The sequence below is a fragment of the Atheta coriaria genome, unplaced genomic scaffold, assembly GCF_025399875.1.
Source record: "Atheta coriaria isolate IRGN ID8LTWV9N9 unplaced genomic scaffold, Caltech_Dcor_3.1 hic_scaffold_1_pilon, whole genome shotgun sequence".
NCBI lineage: Eukaryota > Metazoa > Arthropoda > Insecta > Coleoptera > Staphylinidae > Dalotia > Dalotia coriaria.
Window position 1 is genome coordinate 842,460 of NW_027045443.1, and position 19,081 is coordinate 861,540.

At 41.7% G+C, this 19,081-nt stretch overlaps 4 protein-coding genes and 1 long non-coding RNA gene across 5 annotated transcripts; 1 reads left to right on the top strand and 4 right to left on the bottom strand.

The window, feature by feature from the left end:
* Nucleotides 1-243: 243 nt before the first annotated feature.
* LOC135791114 (polypeptide N-acetylgalactosaminyltransferase 3-like) lies at nt 244-4,644 on the bottom strand. Its single transcript, XM_065301432.1, is given in 18 exon segments — nt 244-413; nt 526-577; nt 690-741; nt 854-905; nt 1,019-1,070; nt 1,184-1,235; nt 1,349-1,400; nt 1,513-1,564; nt 1,677-1,728; nt 1,842-2,457; nt 2,459-2,744; nt 2,747-2,779; nt 2,782-3,252; nt 3,333-3,502; nt 3,559-3,830; nt 3,920-4,066; nt 4,125-4,213; nt 4,474-4,644. Coding segments are annotated over 7 exon segments (1,818 nt in total). The 5' UTR covers nt 4,064-4,066; nt 4,125-4,213; nt 4,474-4,644; the 3' UTR covers nt 244-413; nt 526-577; nt 690-741; nt 854-905; nt 1,019-1,070; nt 1,184-1,235; nt 1,349-1,400; nt 1,513-1,564; nt 1,677-1,728; nt 1,842-2,015.
* A 238-nt stretch (nt 4,645-4,882) lies between these two features.
* Nucleotides 4,883-5,782, bottom strand: LOC135793422 (glutamate receptor ionotropic, kainate 2-like). Its single transcript, XM_065304384.1, has 4 exons — nt 5,543-5,782; nt 5,225-5,478; nt 4,968-5,160; nt 4,883-4,891 (listed from the first exon to the last, which is right to left on the bottom strand). Exons 1-4 carry the CDS (start codon nt 5,780-5,782, stop codon nt 4,883-4,885), a joined length of 696 nt encoding a protein of 231 aa, XP_065160456.1.
* A 1,404-nt stretch (nt 5,783-7,186) lies between these two features.
* LOC135790942 (slowpoke-binding protein-like) lies at nt 7,187-11,464 on the bottom strand. Its single transcript, XM_065301237.1, is given in 8 exon segments — nt 7,187-7,697; nt 9,271-9,453; nt 9,455-9,640; nt 9,703-9,923; nt 10,069-10,372; nt 10,439-10,645; nt 10,848-10,918; nt 10,991-11,464. Coding segments are annotated over 8 exon segments (1,452 nt in total). The 5' UTR covers nt 11,087-11,464; the 3' UTR covers nt 7,187-7,513.
* A 1,642-nt stretch (nt 11,465-13,106) lies between these two features.
* LOC135791146 (uncharacterized) lies at nt 13,107-17,332 on the bottom strand. The gene is made up of 3 exons (XR_010547938.1): nt 16,869-17,332; nt 14,935-16,794; nt 13,107-14,057 (listed from the first exon to the last, which is right to left on the bottom strand). It is a non-coding gene; the product is annotated as an uncharacterized lncRNA (long non-coding RNA).
* LOC135790994 (uncharacterized) lies at nt 16,056-18,820 on the top strand. The gene is made up of 5 exons (XM_065301309.1): nt 16,056-16,197; nt 17,446-17,587; nt 17,649-17,999; nt 18,096-18,210; nt 18,311-18,820. The coding sequence occupies exons 1-5, from the start codon at nt 16,134-16,136 to the stop codon at nt 18,443-18,445; spliced, it is 807 nt and encodes a 268-aa protein (XP_065157381.1). The 5' UTR covers nt 16,056-16,133; the 3' UTR covers nt 18,446-18,820.
* The last annotated feature ends 261 nt before the right edge of the window (nt 18,821-19,081 follow it).

Genomic DNA, 19,081 nt, shown 5'->3' on the forward strand with positions numbered 1-19,081 from the left:
TTTTGCCTCCCAGAGTCGACAAAATAAAGATCGAATATTAGGAGCGCAGAAAGTTGAGGAGGCTGATAAAGTTTTCGCGGTAACTAGTAATGTGCTGCCTCCAGTGGCGACGGACCGAAGCTCAAAATTTTCGGTTGTTGTAGTTTCTAATTGATAGATGGCACTAGCATGCACTTTTCAAAATAAATGGTTTAAGGAATCGTTAAATATGAATATGTGATCAGGTAAAAATAACAGAAATAATTTTAATTAGAAAAACTTAAAAATATTCTTTATTAAAGAAAACACACAAGCATAAATTTTGGGAGTCAATTTGTGTAATAATCACAAAAGTTATTAAAGATAATGAAATTTAATAATAACAATCTGACGCAAGAATGGTCCTTCTACTGTCAGACTCAGGTGCAAAATCCCTAAAACAAGCAAAAATTAGTCTTTCGAACATAAAAATGCAATTTTAAGTGTTAATTTGTGAGATAATCACAAAAGTTATTTAGGAAAATGATAAAGAAATTAAATACTTACAATCTGATGCAAGAATGGTGCTTCTACGATGTCAGACTCAGGTGCAAAATCCCTAAAACAAGCAAAAATTAGTCTTTCGAACATAAAAATGCAATTTTAAGTGTTAATTTGTGAGATAATCACAAAAGTTATTTAGGAAAATGATAAAGAAATTAAATACTTACAATCTGATGCAAGAATGGTGCTTCTACGATGTCAGACTCAGGTGCAAAATCCCTAAAACAAGCAAAAATTAGTCCTTCGAACATAAAAATTCAATTTTGAGGGTCAGTTTGTGAGATAATCACAAAATTTATTTATGACAATGATAGAGAAATTCAATACTTACAATCTGATGCAAGAATGGTTCTTCTACGATATCGGGCTCACGTCGAAAATCCCTAAAACAATCAAAAATTAGTGCATCGAAACACAAAAATCCAATTTTAGGGGTTAATTCGTGAGATAATCACAAAATTTATTCATGACAATGATAGAGAAATTCAATACTTACAATCTGATGCAAGAATGGTTCTTCTACGATATTGGGCTCACGTCGAAAATCCCTAAAACAATCAAAAATTAGTTCATCGAAACACAAAAATCCAATTTTAGAGGTTAATTCGTGAGACAATCACAAAATTTATTTATGACAATGATAGAGAAATTCAATACTTACAATCTGATGCAAGAATGGTTCTTCTACAATATCGGGCTCACGTCGAAAATCCCTAAAACAATCAAAAATTAGTGCATCGAAACACAAAAATCCAATTTTAGAGGTTAATTCGTGAGATAATCACAAAATTTATTTATGACAATGATAGAGAAATTCAATACTTACAATCTGATGCAAGAATGGTTCTTCTACGATATCGGGCTCACGTCGAAAATCCCTAAAACAATAAAAATTAGTGCATCGAAACACAAAAATCCAATTTTAGAGGTTAATTCGTGAGATAATCACAAAATTTATTTATGACAATGATAGAGAAATTCAATACTTACAATCTGATGCAAGAATGGTTCTTCTACGATATCGGGCTCACGTCGAAAATCCCTAAAACAATCAAAAATTAGTGCATCGAAACACAAAATCCAATTTTAGAGGTTAATTCGTGAGATAATCACAAAATTTATTTATGACAATGATAGAGAAATTCAATACTTACAATCTGATGCAAGAATGGTTCTTCTACGATATCGGGCTCACGTCGAAAATCCCTAAAACAATCAAAAATTAGTGCATCGAAACACAAAAATCCAATTTTAGGGGTTAATTCGTGAGATAATCACAAAATTTATTTATGAAAATGATAGAGAAATTCAACACTTACAATCTCATGTAAAATGGTTCCCCTACAAATAAGTTATTTAATTATTATGTGTATTATATTATTAAACGTACATCATTACAAATGACCAATTGTATAGCGTACATTTTCAAGTGTGTTAAGTTGTGTAAATTTCATTTAGCGGCAAGTTAAAATAATAGATTGTCAACAGCTATTTTAATTTTTTAATTGAGTCGTCCATTTCACTTCTTCTAATTTCCATTTTTGACTTAATCTGCCATCACACGTCCGAATGATCAACCCATCATTATATTCCTTGCCATCCGGTAAATCCAGGCATAAATCATTCGTCAAGTGACGCAATTCCTTCGCCTCCTCATGATATTTCCACTGCTGCCGACTGGCTCCACTGCACGCCATGATCCTGACTTTCTTTGCTCCGTTTACTTCCTTTTCCGGAGCATCTAAGCAAATAGAATCGTCCGTCATTACAAATCCCTCCTTGGTGATCACAAACATTTCCACCGTCAGATGTTCGTTTGCCAAACACTCGTTTAATTTTGCTACGCCCATGGGTTGATTCGATAATTTACCCAGAGGTTTGATCAAGCATCGATTGATATCCAAGTTTCGAATTCTGCCAAAAATCGATCGTGATCAGGAAAAAGTGCTGCGGCCACACATTGCGTAGATACCACGCAAAGGACTTGCATTTCAACTCACGGCGCAGCGCAGTACGATTTGATACATCAATGGAATTCTTTACTTTGGCGGCTTCTTCGTTAAACATGAAATAAAAATCCGCCCATTCATCCATCCACACAAGCGCGACACGTGCCAGATTCGCAAACAGCGTCTCAGACACGCCACCTGGGAATGTGTACGGTGAAGACTTTCGAAATAGATGCCCAACATGGGAACAGGGAGCAATCTCAACTCGTCCCCACATTGCCATACCCGGAAGGACATCTCGAGATTTTCCCTCCCCATATACGCATGTCTTCATCATATGCGCCAATTGCCCAGAAGAAGTCTTTTTCAATAGCAAATAATCCTCCGGCCATTGTAGGGCTGGCAAACGGCTCACTAGCATCCTTCTTGCGCAGTCGCAGCTGGTGACCACCAAGGGTAAACCATCGGAATTGTAGGTTCCAGTTAAGTGCACCCCAATGCAGTTCAAAACTTTTCACGTAAGCAAAGGTTTCATCATTAATAATATCTATAACTGGACAGACGACAGATTTTGGGGACGCAGCAATGCGGGCAAGCAATGGCGTGAGCCAACCTTCGGTTACTTCGCAATGCGCGTCCAGGAAGACTAGAGCTGGAGCCTGGGCAGCGCGTGCTCCTTTCAAACGCGCTTGTATTAATCCCACACGATTTGGGAAGCGATGGATTACCGTTTTCACTGGTAATGTCGGCAGGTAATCATCTAGAGGTTTTCGTAAGAATTCTAATTTAAAAAAGTAAATATCAATGGTCTAGAAATCATAAGCATAGCCTCCTCTCAAGGAGAATTTATTTTAAACATACCTCTATCACTAGCATCATCAACCAAAATAATTTCTTGAAGAAGCTCTTTGGGTGACCGAGAAATTACACTCCACACGGTTCGCAGGAGAGTTGACCAAGCTTCGTTATGAAATACAATTATAACACTGGCGGATGGAAAGCTTTTGCTAATGTCGTACAAATATTTACACCTAAAAAAACAAATAATCATGTCTTCCGTTCCTCCTCGAAAACCAAAATAACTTACTTCTTGCGACGGACATCAGGCAACGTGCGATTCAACGCAATGCGATCACTCGCAAGTAAATTGAACCTGTTGATTTGAAACAGTTTCTGCATGCGAAAAAGATCCTTTGGTGGTGTCATCACAGGCCGACCATCTTTACCTGCCTTAGGCTCTGGGTGAAAGTTATTGGCGTTGATTTCCGCGAGCGTAGCATTTGGCACCTGCTTTAATGAAGGACCCACATAATGTCCTACAACCACTTTAATACCGTTTCGATCAACGTACTCCTCTTGATTACCATTTTACTACTACACCGGCAACAAAAGGAGTGTAAGTAACAAGTATTAAAATTGTTTTGACAAATATGCCTACTGGTAGATTTTTTGTGGATTCGGCTTTGCGCTGACAACGGATGTGTTCCATTGTTTGTGGAATTTATGCGCCAGAGAGTCAGTATCACTAGAGTAGACACGCACAATAGGACGGGCCAGAGTCTTCGGCAGCGTTTTAATGGTCCGCAGAACATTTCCTAACAGCCAGAAAGATTAAATCATACTACTTAAGGAATAATTTTTAAAATTACCTACCAATTATTGTTTCTTCCTTATAAAAAAATCACTTCTATAAGTGATACATATTTGCCAGTCAACCATGCTGATTTCTACCAACGCAAACACTAAAAATTAAAACGTTATAAGTCTCAAGGATTTCGAAATAACTGGTCCGCAAAATGTGCACAAAAATCGGCTTCTAATGAATTTAGTTACATCGAATTCAAATTATCATACAAATACATATCGCCGCGACTAGAAGCGCGTAACTTCTTTGACCTTAAATAACACTTGTTGACTCCACGCGATGTAGTTTCTAGTTTGCGCGAGAATATCGGATTCTAGCTTCGCTTAATTAAAAACAATGAATAAACGTGGCACATACCTGCAATCCAATGTGTGTTTTTCTTGTTTATCCCATTTTCCAGCGGGTTTCTGATAGACTCAATGCGTTTTCGCCGAAGAAAGCAAAACAAAACTAACAGACGCAATACGCCGCACAATCAGCCACTTGCCACAACGCGTGTCTAAGTAAAACTGCGCGGCTGAGTGGGACTGACAATGCTCGCTTTCGGTTTCGCGACCGTGAACTCTCCCCGTCTCATTTCAACTTGAGTCGCTAAAGCAGATAGCGGCAGGTATGTTAGCGGACCGAAGAGCCATACCTTTCGCTTCGACATTTCTTTACACATTCCTTAAGCCATCTGTTCACCCGGTAAGATATTACAAACTTAAGTAACTACAGAATGGGTTGCCTATCATATCTTACTTAAGTAGATTTAAATGTGTTTATTCTAAGCGCACTACAATTTATATTCATTCAAGTTTTGAACATTCAAATTATTTAATTATGCGGGGTAAGAGTTTTCGTTCACGAACTTGATTCAATACTATCTCCAATAGAAGTATTAGTACTCCTGAAAATACTCCAATGGCCACCAAAACGATAGCTTGATATATTTCCCGAATGCCAATGTTGTCGAAACTGCTCCCTTGTGAATAACATGCAGGTTTAAGGAAGTAACGCAGGTAGTGACGATAGGCAAATCCTTGTTCCGTGATTTGGTTCAGGCTAAAAACAAATAAAAATGTAATTACATCAATTACAGTCAAAGTTTTGTGCTGTGTGTACTTACGCAACTTTAAAAATTTCCGTGTAGCCGGAATGTTTGCTAATCGCGGCGTATCCCATACTAAAATCATACCTTGCACCAAATTCCTGCAATCCGCACACCTCGTAATCAGTAAAATAATCCCTGGCGTACATGGATCCGTAGCGCTCCTCCAAGAAAAACGCAAAAACTCCATGTTGGACTTTCTCCATTCCCTGTTGTACAGAGTACAACACCGGGGCATCCACGTTTTTCTTAAAAATACGATCTGCAGTCTCCTATATATATAAAAAAATCATTTTACTAAATGCAATCACTTGCAGAGAGATTTATTTAGATTACCGAGTTGTAATAGTTAAAATCCGAAGTATTCATGCCTGCATAATCCATCTCGTATTCAATCAACTGCTCATGCTTGGTCAACGCTGTGGTACTTTGCAGCAGGACCAAGATATTTGCCGAATACGCCACGTAAAGAAACATGAACGCCATAAACATGAAGACCTGAAGCATTCGTGATGCATAACTACGAGGATCTGTTGATGTTCCTTGCTGGCAAATTGCTTCCAGTCCAATAAGCATCAGGTCATACGCATTGAACGTAGTTTTCCCTTTGATCTATAAATATTCTGCGTTAACGCGGGATTTTTCAAGATAACAACAAAAAATTACGTCTTCGCGGCTGGTTTCCACATTAAGGAAAAAATACAACGCTATTGAGAGAATGGCTAACAGTCCGACAGTGGCGTACCACACCGCCGCAGTGAAGGTGACCGTAAAATGGTCGTCACGAAACTGGTAGGTGGACGTCGCAGGGTGTAACACAACTTTGTCGGCGGTGAGACTTTTATAAAATCAATATATGCTAACATCATTTTGGTCATATAAGGAGCGGTAACTGTAAAGAATCAATCAATCAATTAAACAACACAATTTTCAAGAATGTATTTGTTAAGGTTACCTGTTAGTAAATACTTGTTATCAATTGATTCCAAGTGTTTGTAATCGGGTACCACCTTAAATTCCGGTGTAATATTAAAATAAGCAAACAATTTCATGATGGGACCGTAGTTAGCTTTGGTGTACGTGTCTGTCCATTGATCACGAAAATCTTCCAAACGTGGTAGAGTTCGAGGACTACTCAAAACAATCGCAACCGGAAGTTTCATACCATTGAAGTTAATGCGTTTTTGTTTCATTTTCAGCAAGTTTAGGTCCACTTTCTCGCCACTTCTCCATGTTAATAAGTAATCGTCGTATATTTTTGAGTTGGGGACATTCCCAAGCCGATAAATTCGTGATAGTTTTACCAGGACATTTTCATTAGCGTTAATAAACCTAGCAATGAAAATATTTCGACTTGGTAAGATGTCTTGATCTTTCAGAAACTGATCAATCGGGGTGTCATTTTGAATTAATAACAGTTTTACGGCGTTATCAGAGAGAGTTTTTAAACTTTCATTGTTAGCAAGCATGAAATCGTAAATACGGATTGATGTTTCATTGTTGGTGAATTCCGCCGAGGAAATTTTAAGCAACTGCGCTGAATTTTTGAACAAATTTTGTTGTTCTTTGTCACTCCAAGACGAAAAATACAAATCAAACTTTCCATGATTTGATGTGATGAAATTGGATACAAATTCCAGTTTAATACTGAAAGCAATGCCGAGACTTGCAGAAAGTTGAATTTGTAGAATACATAACGCTGAAAATATGAGCTGCCTCATTGTTATGCGTTCAAACTCAAGACTGCGCATAAAACTGTACAATTTTAAATTCAAGCTTAATAAAACTAAAATGCCCAGCTTTTGTTATTTAATAAGGTGTTATAAAGTCGGCTGCAATGTGCAATTTTTCATTGATTTTTACGAATCGTGTCGTTGATTACGGTAATTTTTATCTTGCACATTAAAAAATTGCAGGTATTACTAATGCCTATACTGAAACGTTATATTTTTATAAATAAATGATTCACTTGCCCATCTGTTTGTTTTCTTACGTGATTTAATATCTCATTTCGTTGTGATGATTGTGTTACACTTATAAATATTTAGAATTCAGTTACAGCTTTCACAATCTCGAAAAATTGCAATACAAGGACGAATTTGAGGAGTCTAAACTGCATACAAATAGCACATGCAAAGAACGTAGAATTGCTAGCAGTTCTAGATATGTACATCATTAGAAAAATAAGCGTCCATCGTGTATAACGGAGGCTCTCAATGGCGGCGGCGCGTCGGAATGTTGCATTGCGTCAAATCTCTATCATGGAATTCGACGCGAGGTACGTCCGGCACTTATCACCGTCGTAATCTACGCGGCAAAATGGCACATCATCGTGCCTCGATTGCGACGCCAGGAAGGCGCAATCTTTGAGATCCGTGGTGGGAAAGACGAAAAGCGTCTTGGCACGTCATCGTCATCATCATCATCATCATCGCTGCAATCACTGTCGGCGTGGGTATCGGCCACGGGCGTGCAACTGCCTAAATAGTCACTGCAAAAAGAGCCATTAAACAACACTGCTAATTGACATGGGCACACAGGGTAGCTCGGATACCACCATTCAGCCATCCGGCGCGCCCTGCATGCGCTGAGGGAAATGTCAGTGGTGTGTACTCGCAATAAAACCCTCTCGGAAAGCATCGACGCTTCGGTATTTTTTTTTTTATATTTTGGGACGGTTTTATTGATTGTTTTTGATGTTGTCTTGTTTCGCTTTGTATCGTGTTCGCCTCCGTGTGTAGAATCGAGAAGTGTAGACGCAACGTGTGTATAGACGTGTAACAATGTGTGTTTTACAAAATCTACGGTCTGTTAAGTACATCGATCGGCACACAAATCCACAAGAACGAAAACACGCTACGCACTAGAAAAACGCTATGAAAACCCAAACGTAGTACTCTCCGTACGCATGGCACTTTGAACAAATCAACTTACTACGTGGTAGAGTTATGCCTAAATGTCGAGATAAATCAATCAGTTAGTTATCAACACTACATTCTATCGCTAGGTGGCTAAAGTCTCTAGTTTTGCACAACTTCTTGGTCCAAAATCTTGCATTTTTGGCCTCTTCGAATTTGTTTCCAAAATGTATACGTTTATCTTACAATTTGCGTTGCTTTGCTTTTATACTCTGCGTTTGCTTGCTTCGTTTAATTGGCATAGTTTGCATGTAAATTTTAAATTTCTTGAAAAGTTTAACATTTTGACACGTTTTTCTTTAAATATTTATAAGCATTCTTTCGTAAGAGAATAAATGTCGCTTTAAACTTGATTGCTTCAGAAATTGATTTGCTTCATTTGTATTCACTAAGTTTATATATTGCTTATCATGAATTCATACCAAAGCTTTGAAGCTTAACAATTAACAGTAGACGAGTGAAATGGGACAATGTTCAGTGTGATGTTTGAGGTGTCGACAATCTGAGGTTTTTGAAGTTTCGGGCTGAATTCATGGTAAACGCTTGCTTAAAAATTGATTATCGCTTCGAAAAAGTATTAAGAATATTGCAGATTATAACGAATTTTAGTTTGCTCATTAGATCCTAGTTGGTTTGTTTCGTTGGAACGCTACGACTATAAATCGGATGGTGTTTGGTTGCGGAGTTGCGCGTCGTGCTGCCCTGTAATCGCTAGTGGCCTACGTAACGAGCGCTACTGCGCCGGCGCTACCGACCCAGCTCGCCGACGATCGTCACCGTGAGCGTTTCGTCGCACGCCTCGTAAGCGTCGTCGCCGTGATGGTATCGCCGTCGAAAGACGTCCGTTTCTACCTCATCAGCAACGATACTACAAATGATAACGAACTACAATTACTAAACGGGCTACGAGAACGCAAGAGGCGACAGATAGAAACGCAAAACAAAATACGGAGCTTTCGAACGTAACGCAGCAGGAGAAACAAAGAGACAAGGAGATAGAGAAATAGATTAAGAGAGAGTAGAAAATAGAGACAGAATTTCAGAGACTACGCTATCGGTCAGCTGCCGCTAGGCGCCGCTTTGTGATCGCATTCGCACTCCGCGGGCACGACCTCCTCGATCTGTTTGTGTTTGCGTTTTCTGTACCTTGCGCCCCCGGCCGCCGCCGGCGTAGGCGCACGCGGCGCTGCGGCGGCGGTGGTGGCGGTTGCCGTTGCAGTACCGGCACCCGCTTGCAGATCGCCGATGAGGTGCAGCAGGTCGGCCACCCCCTTCAGCATTTCCGGCTGCAGCGCAGTGGCCGTACGCCGGCACAGCTCACGCAGCTCGACCCCTGAACATCTCCTGGCGCACGATGTCGTCCAGAGATGGTCCATCTCCTGGGTTGGTGGCGGCAGACGCATGCGCGTCAAAGATCAACGTGAGCACGTCGGCGATCTGTTCAGGGGCTGAGGATCTGTCCAGTTCGCGTCGCAAAGCGGTTGGGGACGCGAGCAGCGCGTCGGTCGGTTCACAGCTGAAAGAACCCACCATATCCACATATACAGATAACCCTAGAAGGGTACCACGTATACATACCCAGTGGTCATTTCAAAGAGGAGGTGACCGAACGCGAGGACCTCGTCCATCGCCGGTTTCCGCGCTAGTGACAGGCAGAACAACGTGTTTTCCAGCCCCGCCAATCGGGCGACTCCGTTTTGGATAATCACGTTACCCGCATGCAGGTGGTAGAACTTTGGAAAGCTGCGGGCGCGCAGGAACGAGAGAGCTTCCAAGATTTGTCGAGCCAAGTACTGTATCTATAGCAAGAGTGGGTAGAATGTATTGATTTTCAGCATTTCTTGGGAATATTTGAGCCTTGACCTCACTCACAGTTAGAATCTATGAATAGCTCACCCCATGTGGGAAGTGCTGATCAAATCGATCAAATATTGATCAACTCACCTGCCTATAGGGCAATCCACGGCCTCTGCCCGCATGCCTCCGTTCGTAATGCTCCCCTCGATAGATCAAGTCCTTCAAACTGCCATCAGCACTTAGAGGTGATACCACCGCCGCGCCTGCCCCATGCGTCAAGTCCCAGAATTCAACATCCAGGATAGGTAGGACGTAGGGATGATGCAAAGACCGGAAGAGATCCATCAGAATCTGTTTGGTGGCAGCGTTGGGCTTGATGGGCGCCGCGCTGGGTAAATCCACTAAGGACAACAGGCGCTCTGCGTCCACATGCTTATCCTTCACTATAAACCTGATAGCAAATCGATGAAGTTGTGATGAAGAGAAAGTAGAAGAAATATCCTGAAAAAATGTTTACCATTGCTTGTTGAGTCGGGCGCCGATTTTGCCCAGGCTCCCAGTGAAGAAGTACCGACTTTCCAGGCCAAGGTGACGCTGATATTTGGCGAGTTCCTCATCGACCTGCTGGCGAGGACGGTCCTCGATCGACGGCGCCTGCAGGCAGTGAAGGCCCGCCGTGTTATCGAGACTCACCGCCGTGTATTCATGCCTTGGCACATTGGACCTTCAAATAAAGCCCCATCAAACTCAACAACACTCACGCTTAACATTTAATAAGCAATCAATGAACCACTGAATTAAAAGTGCATTTTTCACATGGGAAGCCATTTAAAATTGATGCAATGGATATTCCCTATTCATCATGCATGAGTTTCCCGTTCACGTGGGAGGAGATGTCTAAAAACAGCAGCGTCTGGGTTACTTACTTGCATCGCCGGATCCAGAACACGGCGAGCGCCACGACGCCGAGTCCGAACAGCACGCACAACGTGATGAGCTACGAAATTAAATTCCATACGCGCCGAATGAAAGAAACTGATTGGATTAAATTTGAATGCAGTCCACTCACCCATGGATGATGTGCTGGTGCATGGTGCACGTTGGCGGCCGCATGGTGATGCAGCGCCGTGCCCGCCGCACTCGCCGCCGCCACCGACGCTTTCATGGCGAGGTATTCGTGCCCGCATCAACCATCGCCGACGAAACGTCTCCCTGCATGCATGCGAGGCGCAGGAAACACAGCGGAAAATTGATCAGCGTACACGCAACGCGCTCGATTGCTGCAGGCGGCCTGGCGGGATGATCAATAAACCTCTCGTCGTGGAAAACGCGCATTTCCCGACGCAGCGAAAAATTTCCCGACGTTAACACTAGTCGCGCATAGGTAGCGCTAGCGAACCGCCGCGTAGTATTTATCATAAATTTAAACATAAACAGTTAACATGTTTGATTACACACACTCAAACCCACACGCCGGGTAATCACATCAACCAAAATTGAGACAATTGCTCGTTAAGCAATCAACAATCGCTTAGATTACAATTCGGCGCGCACTGATATCTCGTATTGTTTTGTTTTGCTTTTTTCGTTTACACGCCGCCGCCGGGCGCAAAGGAAAACATCGTGATTGATTTGATATTGACGTGACCGGCGCGCGGTCCTGCTCCTGCACCAGCACAGAAATCAAACGAATCAAGCAGCCGGCGCAAATGAACACAGAGGTCAAATCGCGAACGCGCAATAAAAAGGAACACAACAAGTCGCCGGCGCGCTCCTCGACGCCGTTAATCGATTCAATTAATATCCAATTATTAGTTGGCTTATTGCGCGTTTACATCACATCGAATGCTTGTTGCATGCATTCACACTTCGATGCAGACGACGCTTTTTTCAACATGTGCGTGACGATCTCGACTCAAATTAGCACACAATAACATTTATTGTTTATTTGCGTATTGCGAGATTTGGATGAGTGATTGCCCAATCAAGCGTGTATCAAACACTTTAATCGGTGATTCTGGGGTGTCATTTCATTAATTACGTAACACATTCATAGATTTCGTGTGGTTTTTTTCCGTTTTTTTGCCAGCGCAACTGATATTAATATGCATGCGAAACTTGTTTTTTTTTCCACGACATTTTTTTCGGTTGTTTTTCAAATTTCGAATGTGTATCGGTCGAATACCTCGCCTGACCCTATCACGCCATCATGCGTTCTTCGACGATATTACCATAGTTATCTCTGCTTAACATTCCGCTACAAGTTCGCACTTTTAAACAAATGCTAAGTAATTACATGCGGTTGTTATTGTCACTCGACCAACGCGCGCCTCCGCCCGTATTTATTACAATATTTATACGAAATACCCTATCATCGGGTATTAAAGCCTTATCATACAAACGTGTTGTGCGAACTTTTTATGTTAAACACTCGTATGTTGCTGAAATTTGCATGCGTTGTGAAAAACAACTCGAAACTAAAATCCAACACTTTTATTAACATTTCATGATCAATTAAATAAATGTTTTGTGCACCGTTTAATTGCCCGCGCACAAAGTGTAATAATCGTTTGAATTTTGCATTAAATTGAATGAATTGCGTAATTTCAGCGGATTCATTGTGTTCTGATGCAATTACAACGATATCGATAATCTATTACGGGAATTGCCAAATTTCTGATCATCCGATATCGTATGATTCGTCTGCCGATAAATATTGATAAGGCGTGAATGTGTGCATTGATTGTTTAAGTTGTGCTATGCGTTTTGTTTGCATTCCAGCTGCAAGTTTTGAAGTTTATGTAACGCGAACTTGACTAGTTGTTGCCTTGGCCTTAAACTTCAACCAAAACACAAACAGCGCGCGAGCGCAAACTTAAGACGCAATTACCTGTATGAACATTCTAAGTACATAGAGAAAAAAAAGTTTAAACAAGGTAAAAGGCAGAGCGTGCGAAAGTAACGCTTGCGTATGCGGTGACGTCTTTTGTTGGTTAACTTTGTTTAAATACCAGCTAGATATTGATATAGATACAATATAAGTCGACAAGCACACATTTTTTGCGGATGATAATGATAAATTATGTCTGGTGCGATTAAATCATTAAGTTTTTACGACGAGGAAACAAATTGGAATAAATTAGTTTAATATTTCAATCATTAAACATACGAAAAAATTTGTGGCAAATGTTCCTTATTCCAACAGGAAAAAAATTGCATTTTGTAATTCATTAGGTCGAATTGAATGCATAATACAATGCGCAACTTTCTTTCTTGACATGGTAACGCACGCCCGCCTGTTGCCACCGAATTGTGACAATCACGGTGTGTGCAACGCATTTCCAATGATAATTTCGTGCCATATACTTCTATCGGGTTACGTCGGCTTAAGGTTGCGCCCCATATTCAGGCGCAGACGGCATCGAAATCGCATTTGACTTGTAAATCCACGCGCGCCGATTGTTATGCAGTTTCACTACCGTTGCGTCTGTGTGCGCGAATATCGAAAAGATGAAAACGCAATTTTTATTTTTGTTTTTTACAGCGCAATTAATATTCACTTGTGTTTATGATGTAAATTATTATGAGTCGTCCAATCGTGCGGTTTTGCGATGCAAATCTCGACTGACGTACATCCAACACACTGAAAACTAGCGTGAAATTTGGAAAGCAGAGTTTAAACATTCGAAAAAAAATTCTATTCACAAATATTCCAATAATTTCGAAGGGATAAAAATGTATTGTTTTCAAGCGCACCGCAATGACCTTTTGCGTCTCGAATATTAATAACTGGGCCAAAACCAATACTAACGGTAAGGTTAAAAAGTGAATAAGTAAACATCGAAGTAACGAGCAAATATTTGAAATCATCATCATACGAAACTGAAATTTCAGCTTTTTGATGTACATAAATTATGCGCATCTGTCAAAGAAACTCCGTCGTACATTCAAAACCCGTAGGAGTTGATGAATTCGCCGCTATACAGTTTGTTTTCCGCGCTTGGCAAATCGAAATCAAGCGCCAAAGGTGCCAAAGTGCATACGTTATGAGTTATGAGGTTTCTGCGCCGCCATCGCTGCCTCCGCAACCGCCGGCGTGGCCAGATTCGTCGCAAACAAGCAGCGCCCGGCCTCTCCTGCGCAATAAAAATAAACATATTCACTTTTATTTTTACCACCATCCTCGCTTCCCATCCGATTCAGCGACGGCTGAAAGACGCAAGTGTCTCCGGACATATTTTACAAAATAACAACCTGATTACGGTTATCCTAGAATTTTCATGCGCGGCCTTCGGGAATTGATTAACTCACAGTGTCATGGAAACCTTTGTGTTGTGATTCGAACTAAGGCTGCAGCAATTAGCGACCGAATCACAACACAATTTAGTTCCGCACATGGTAAACGTTGAAAATTGCGGGAAAACGTGATGTGCGCGCGCTATAGTTTTAATACCGCGAAATGCTTGAGGACGACGCGGACGTGCGCCGTAGGTGATCGAGGTTTGTTTGATGTCTGACTTGTTTATTGCCCTCGTCGCGCAATTCGCACGTTTTTCGGCGAAATGTGACCGAAATGAAAAGCAGCATTATATTTTCATGATTTTCAGAAAATACACATCAAAAACAAACAAAAACAACTCCGCTCTCCGCTGTTGGTAAACAAATCTTCCATTTTGTTTTACAATCAGGCGCACGTCAATCCGCCGCACGTCAAACGGTTTTTTACGAGCCCCCAAACGAATCAAAATAACAACATTACCCGTGCTCCTCATTCACGTTCCCACCGATTGTCTCTCATGCATGCATGTGCGTCAATTACCGCTTAATTTCTTTAGCGTTCGCTGGCTGCTAGCCGTAGGTAATTAAGAATCATACGATGTTTAGTTTTTGTGTAATTCGAATTATAATTAACATTTAGCGTTTAGCCGAATAAAAAGCGCGCTTTATTTTGTAACCAAATCAAATTGCAAATCATTTCCTTAATTGTAAATAGTTTTTTAAGTAAAAACTCACCTACGAAACGCGGAATGTGCTTCGAAATATGTAACAGTTGCAAGTTATAAACACGTTCGGCTGTTATCTAATAAATAACGAATATTGATACGAAACAATTAATCAAGAATGCGCGCAACATTAATAATAGTTGGAATATGTTGGAATATGTAAATGACTAGAATGTACGGCCGACAATCGGATTGTGACTGGACGCGGACGTATTTTTTGATAAGAATTTAATCGCCGCAAGGGCCAATCGCCGCTGCTGGGAGTAAATACCCTTGAAAACCAGTCGGCTGGGATTAGAATCGTGCGAAATATTTGACACAAAATTTCTTTCGAAGGTGAAAACGAACTTCACCTACTTACAATGCCAATTCCTTTCGATTTGTAGCTTAAAATATAAAAACTAACATTTTAAATCAAAATAAAATGTGAGGAATGCGCGTTGGCTGAATTCAAAACAGAAACAATAAATAATTAAATGGAAGCTGTTGAATTTATTCGAGTTGTTCCCATGTATGCGACACGATCCGAATGGGTCTGAATGGGCTGTAGTCGATGCAATCGCACGCTAAAACTTGGTGGAACCGGGGGGGACCATGGGTTTGGTGGGCGCCCGGTAGAAAATCATACGACATGACGTCACCCAACCAGCGGCATCACACCATCCATACGCAAACGCGTCAGGTGTGTGTGTGCGCTGAACAAGGAGCAATGGAGTTGTGTGTGGTTGGGCAATGGGTGCGAGCGGTGCGGCGGCCCCTATATAGCACCGGCGTCCGTGGAGCGGCGAGAGGATCGCGGATCACCCAGCTCGCTACGTTCGCGCCGATCGCGCCTTCGCTCAGTTCGCTCGAAGTCAGTTAGTCGGCAGCATTCGACGTGTTTGCACGCGCACCGGGCCCCATACCTCTATCTCTCGCGCTCCCTACCTGCTGCTGCTGCTTCCACGTGGTCGTGGTCCGACTCAACTCTTACTTACAAAAGTCCAACTCACCGAATCGCTGAAAACCAAACATTTTCTCAACAAGAATTATTATTGCCCCTGTTACGTAAACGTTTAAGAAGATCTATTTATGTGTTAAGACGAAGTATTCAAAGAGAAAAATACTTAAAATTCCAAAGATTAAGTGCGCTAAACGTCACTTACTTACTACTTACCTACAACAACTTACTACCGACCGGAAGTACCTAAAGGGAAGGCCTGAAGAAGAATGAATACTGTGATTAAACAAATCAAAAGGTGTTTTACCATCTATACAGCATTATTTATAACACGTAAGTCGACTTAACTGCTTTATACTTGGATTAGACTTAAGATGAGCATGATGCGCACTGAAATAAATCAAATCTTCGGAAGTAAAAGTCATGCATGGTTTTTTGCACGCACTGTCATCACTCTTCAATGTTTATTTATTTATTTAAGTGCGATATTAATGCTCTTTATCTTAGTATTAAATTTCTACTGAAATAAATTACGTAAAACGCGCGCAATTTTTAATTACTCAATAAAAACGCGATTTTCGAAACTGTTAAAACGTTTTTTACGAGTTTAACTTTTATTTCTGCCCCGAAATCAGCGAAAATTTCAACACTCGACGGAAATTTTGTGGCGGCTAGATAAGTTTTGGATTTTATTGCGGCTGGCCTTGGGCGCTGGAAAGTTTGACTGGAAATTTTCGAACATCTTGATTTTTTTTTCGAGTTTCGTACGATTGCATCGCGAGTAAAGTAGGCATGAATGGAGTGTTAATTCATGGCAATTGTGCATTTATCGGCGCGCGTTTTTGTATACCAATTGAGCGCCGTACTGAGCTCCTAATTGACGAATAAGGACGATGATCAATCATACCACGGACCAATAACAGCGCACTGCTGAAAATCGTACGATGCGTGAATCATTGATTTGAAAAAAATGCATCATGCATGCAAATACTATTTGTATATACCTACTACAATATCGCGTGTCTCCTGATAGTCACCCACGCCGGAGAAATGAATTGGTGAATCACTGGCGTAATGATAATCGGTGCGATCACAATCGTGCGAAATACGGCGATCACGGACAACGCTGATGAGTTGTAAATAGTCGCGTACTCTCGCGCGTAAACAAATTGTGAATTGGCGAAGCGGCGCGCTATTTTCGTGCGCTCGGTGCGAGCGAGCGCGCGCCAGGTGAGGAACACACGTCGAAGACATCGTACGATACGCGTCCGGCCAATCGGCGGCGAGTTTGAGCTGGGCTCGACCGCCGCGCGCGCACCAGACGGCATTCGGCGCGGGCAAAACACTTGTATCATCGGCGCGCCGCGCTTGCTAAACTGATTGTGCGATTCGATTGAGTGCCTTGCGCTCTCATTCACGTTGAGTACCGAATCGGCGCACCACGCTTATCTATCCAGTAGCACTATCAGTTTTCTGGTGGACGCGCGCAATGTTTACGCAGGAATTTGAATGAATGCCAGGAAAAACTTATATTTGTCTGTGACAAACCTTGAGTTGACGTGTTTCTCTGTGTTTTTTCAGTGATTACATCGCGGTTTGCTCGTGCGATTCACACGCACTGCGAGCAGGAGCGACTTATCGAATGCGCCAAGCCGATTTCGCTGATTACTGAATCCGGCATGACATTCGTCTCCAACCGCACGGACCTAGAAAGAGTTTGCCCGTAAGTATCAAATTTTCACGCAAAAAAACAACGAAATTAATTGGAATTTACCTGTTCGCAGAGACTTAAAAGGCGCTATAAGATGTATCCACTCCTATACACGCATGTGCATGAGTATGCACCACCGGAAACACTTCAACAAACTCTTCCAAGGCACCAGCATGGTGGTGCGCGAATTATGCGACAACGCCACCTATCAAGAGGAGTACCTCAAGTATGTGCCCTGTATGAAGCAAGTGGCGGATAAGAATCAGGTCTGCTTCGATCGCTACTCGCAAGCGATGAAGGAAATCCAGGGACGGCCGCGAATTGATGAAGTCGCCGTCGAGGATGTGCCCGCTGTCGATATGGTTGAATATCAACGCAAGAGGAAGCGTCAAATCGCCGACGAGGGCATCAAGAATGTTTGCTGGTGAGTGGTGCGCATGCGCAACTTTCTTCTTCACGTCAAATATTTATCGCACAAAAGTTTCGAAAATTTACGTTTGTTTTGTGCGCTTCTTTGCAGCACCTTCCAAGAATACGTTGAATGCTCAACGGAGACAACGGAACGTGCGTGCGGTGCGCCCGCCGCTGAATTTAGTCGGAACTTCCTCGACAGGATGTCCTCGGCCATGATCAAGGTATGTACTACCTGTTTTTCAGTGTTTCTGGAATGGCAGCGGCCGTAAAACACGTTTGGCGGGCGGTTTTGCTCATGTGTGTCACTCTTGTGCGTTACAGAACCACTGCTCGGAGTACAGCTCGGCGCAGTGCGGATTGGCGTCCGCTTCGAGTTCGGCGTCGCTGTCGGCGAGTTTCTTCGGCATGCTGACGGCGCTGATCGCCGCCGGCCTGCGATACACGCTTATCAGCTGAAGTGATTCCGACTGGAAGTTTCCACACCGACGCCACCGCATGAACAAACTGAACGCGCTCGCCACGTTCGGCTCGACTCAACCAAGACTGATCTTAGCTTATTATATTCGCGGCGCACGCATCGATCCTTCAAAGTGCGCTTTGTTAATTAATTCCTAGTGAAGATTCAAATATCTATTTATTAATTTAAAGCAATTGTAATATATATTTCGTAGTGCAAATGTTGTAATACTAGGGCGCAATAGGTTGGAATTTATTTATTTCTTATTTAAACATGGAAAACGGAAAGGAAAGGAAAAAGATTGTCTCAAACATGAATCTCATTCAAAACTGAAACACTGTATCTAAACAAATAAACTAATAAATTTAAAAAAATCAATTTACTTTTACCGCGACCGGAATTATCAACATGTAATTACCGAAAACATGTCTGCCGAGAAGCGATAATTATAAGTAAAGGGTAGGTGTGGATGACGCACGCACGCGTTTGTGAATTAATAATGATTATATTATTATTATTAATATTATTCTACATTGACATATATGATGATCAATCAATAATAAGTATTTACAAGTTTATTTCCATCCGCACATTGACGACACCTGCTGCACGTTCTTTTAAATCTTTAAATTAAT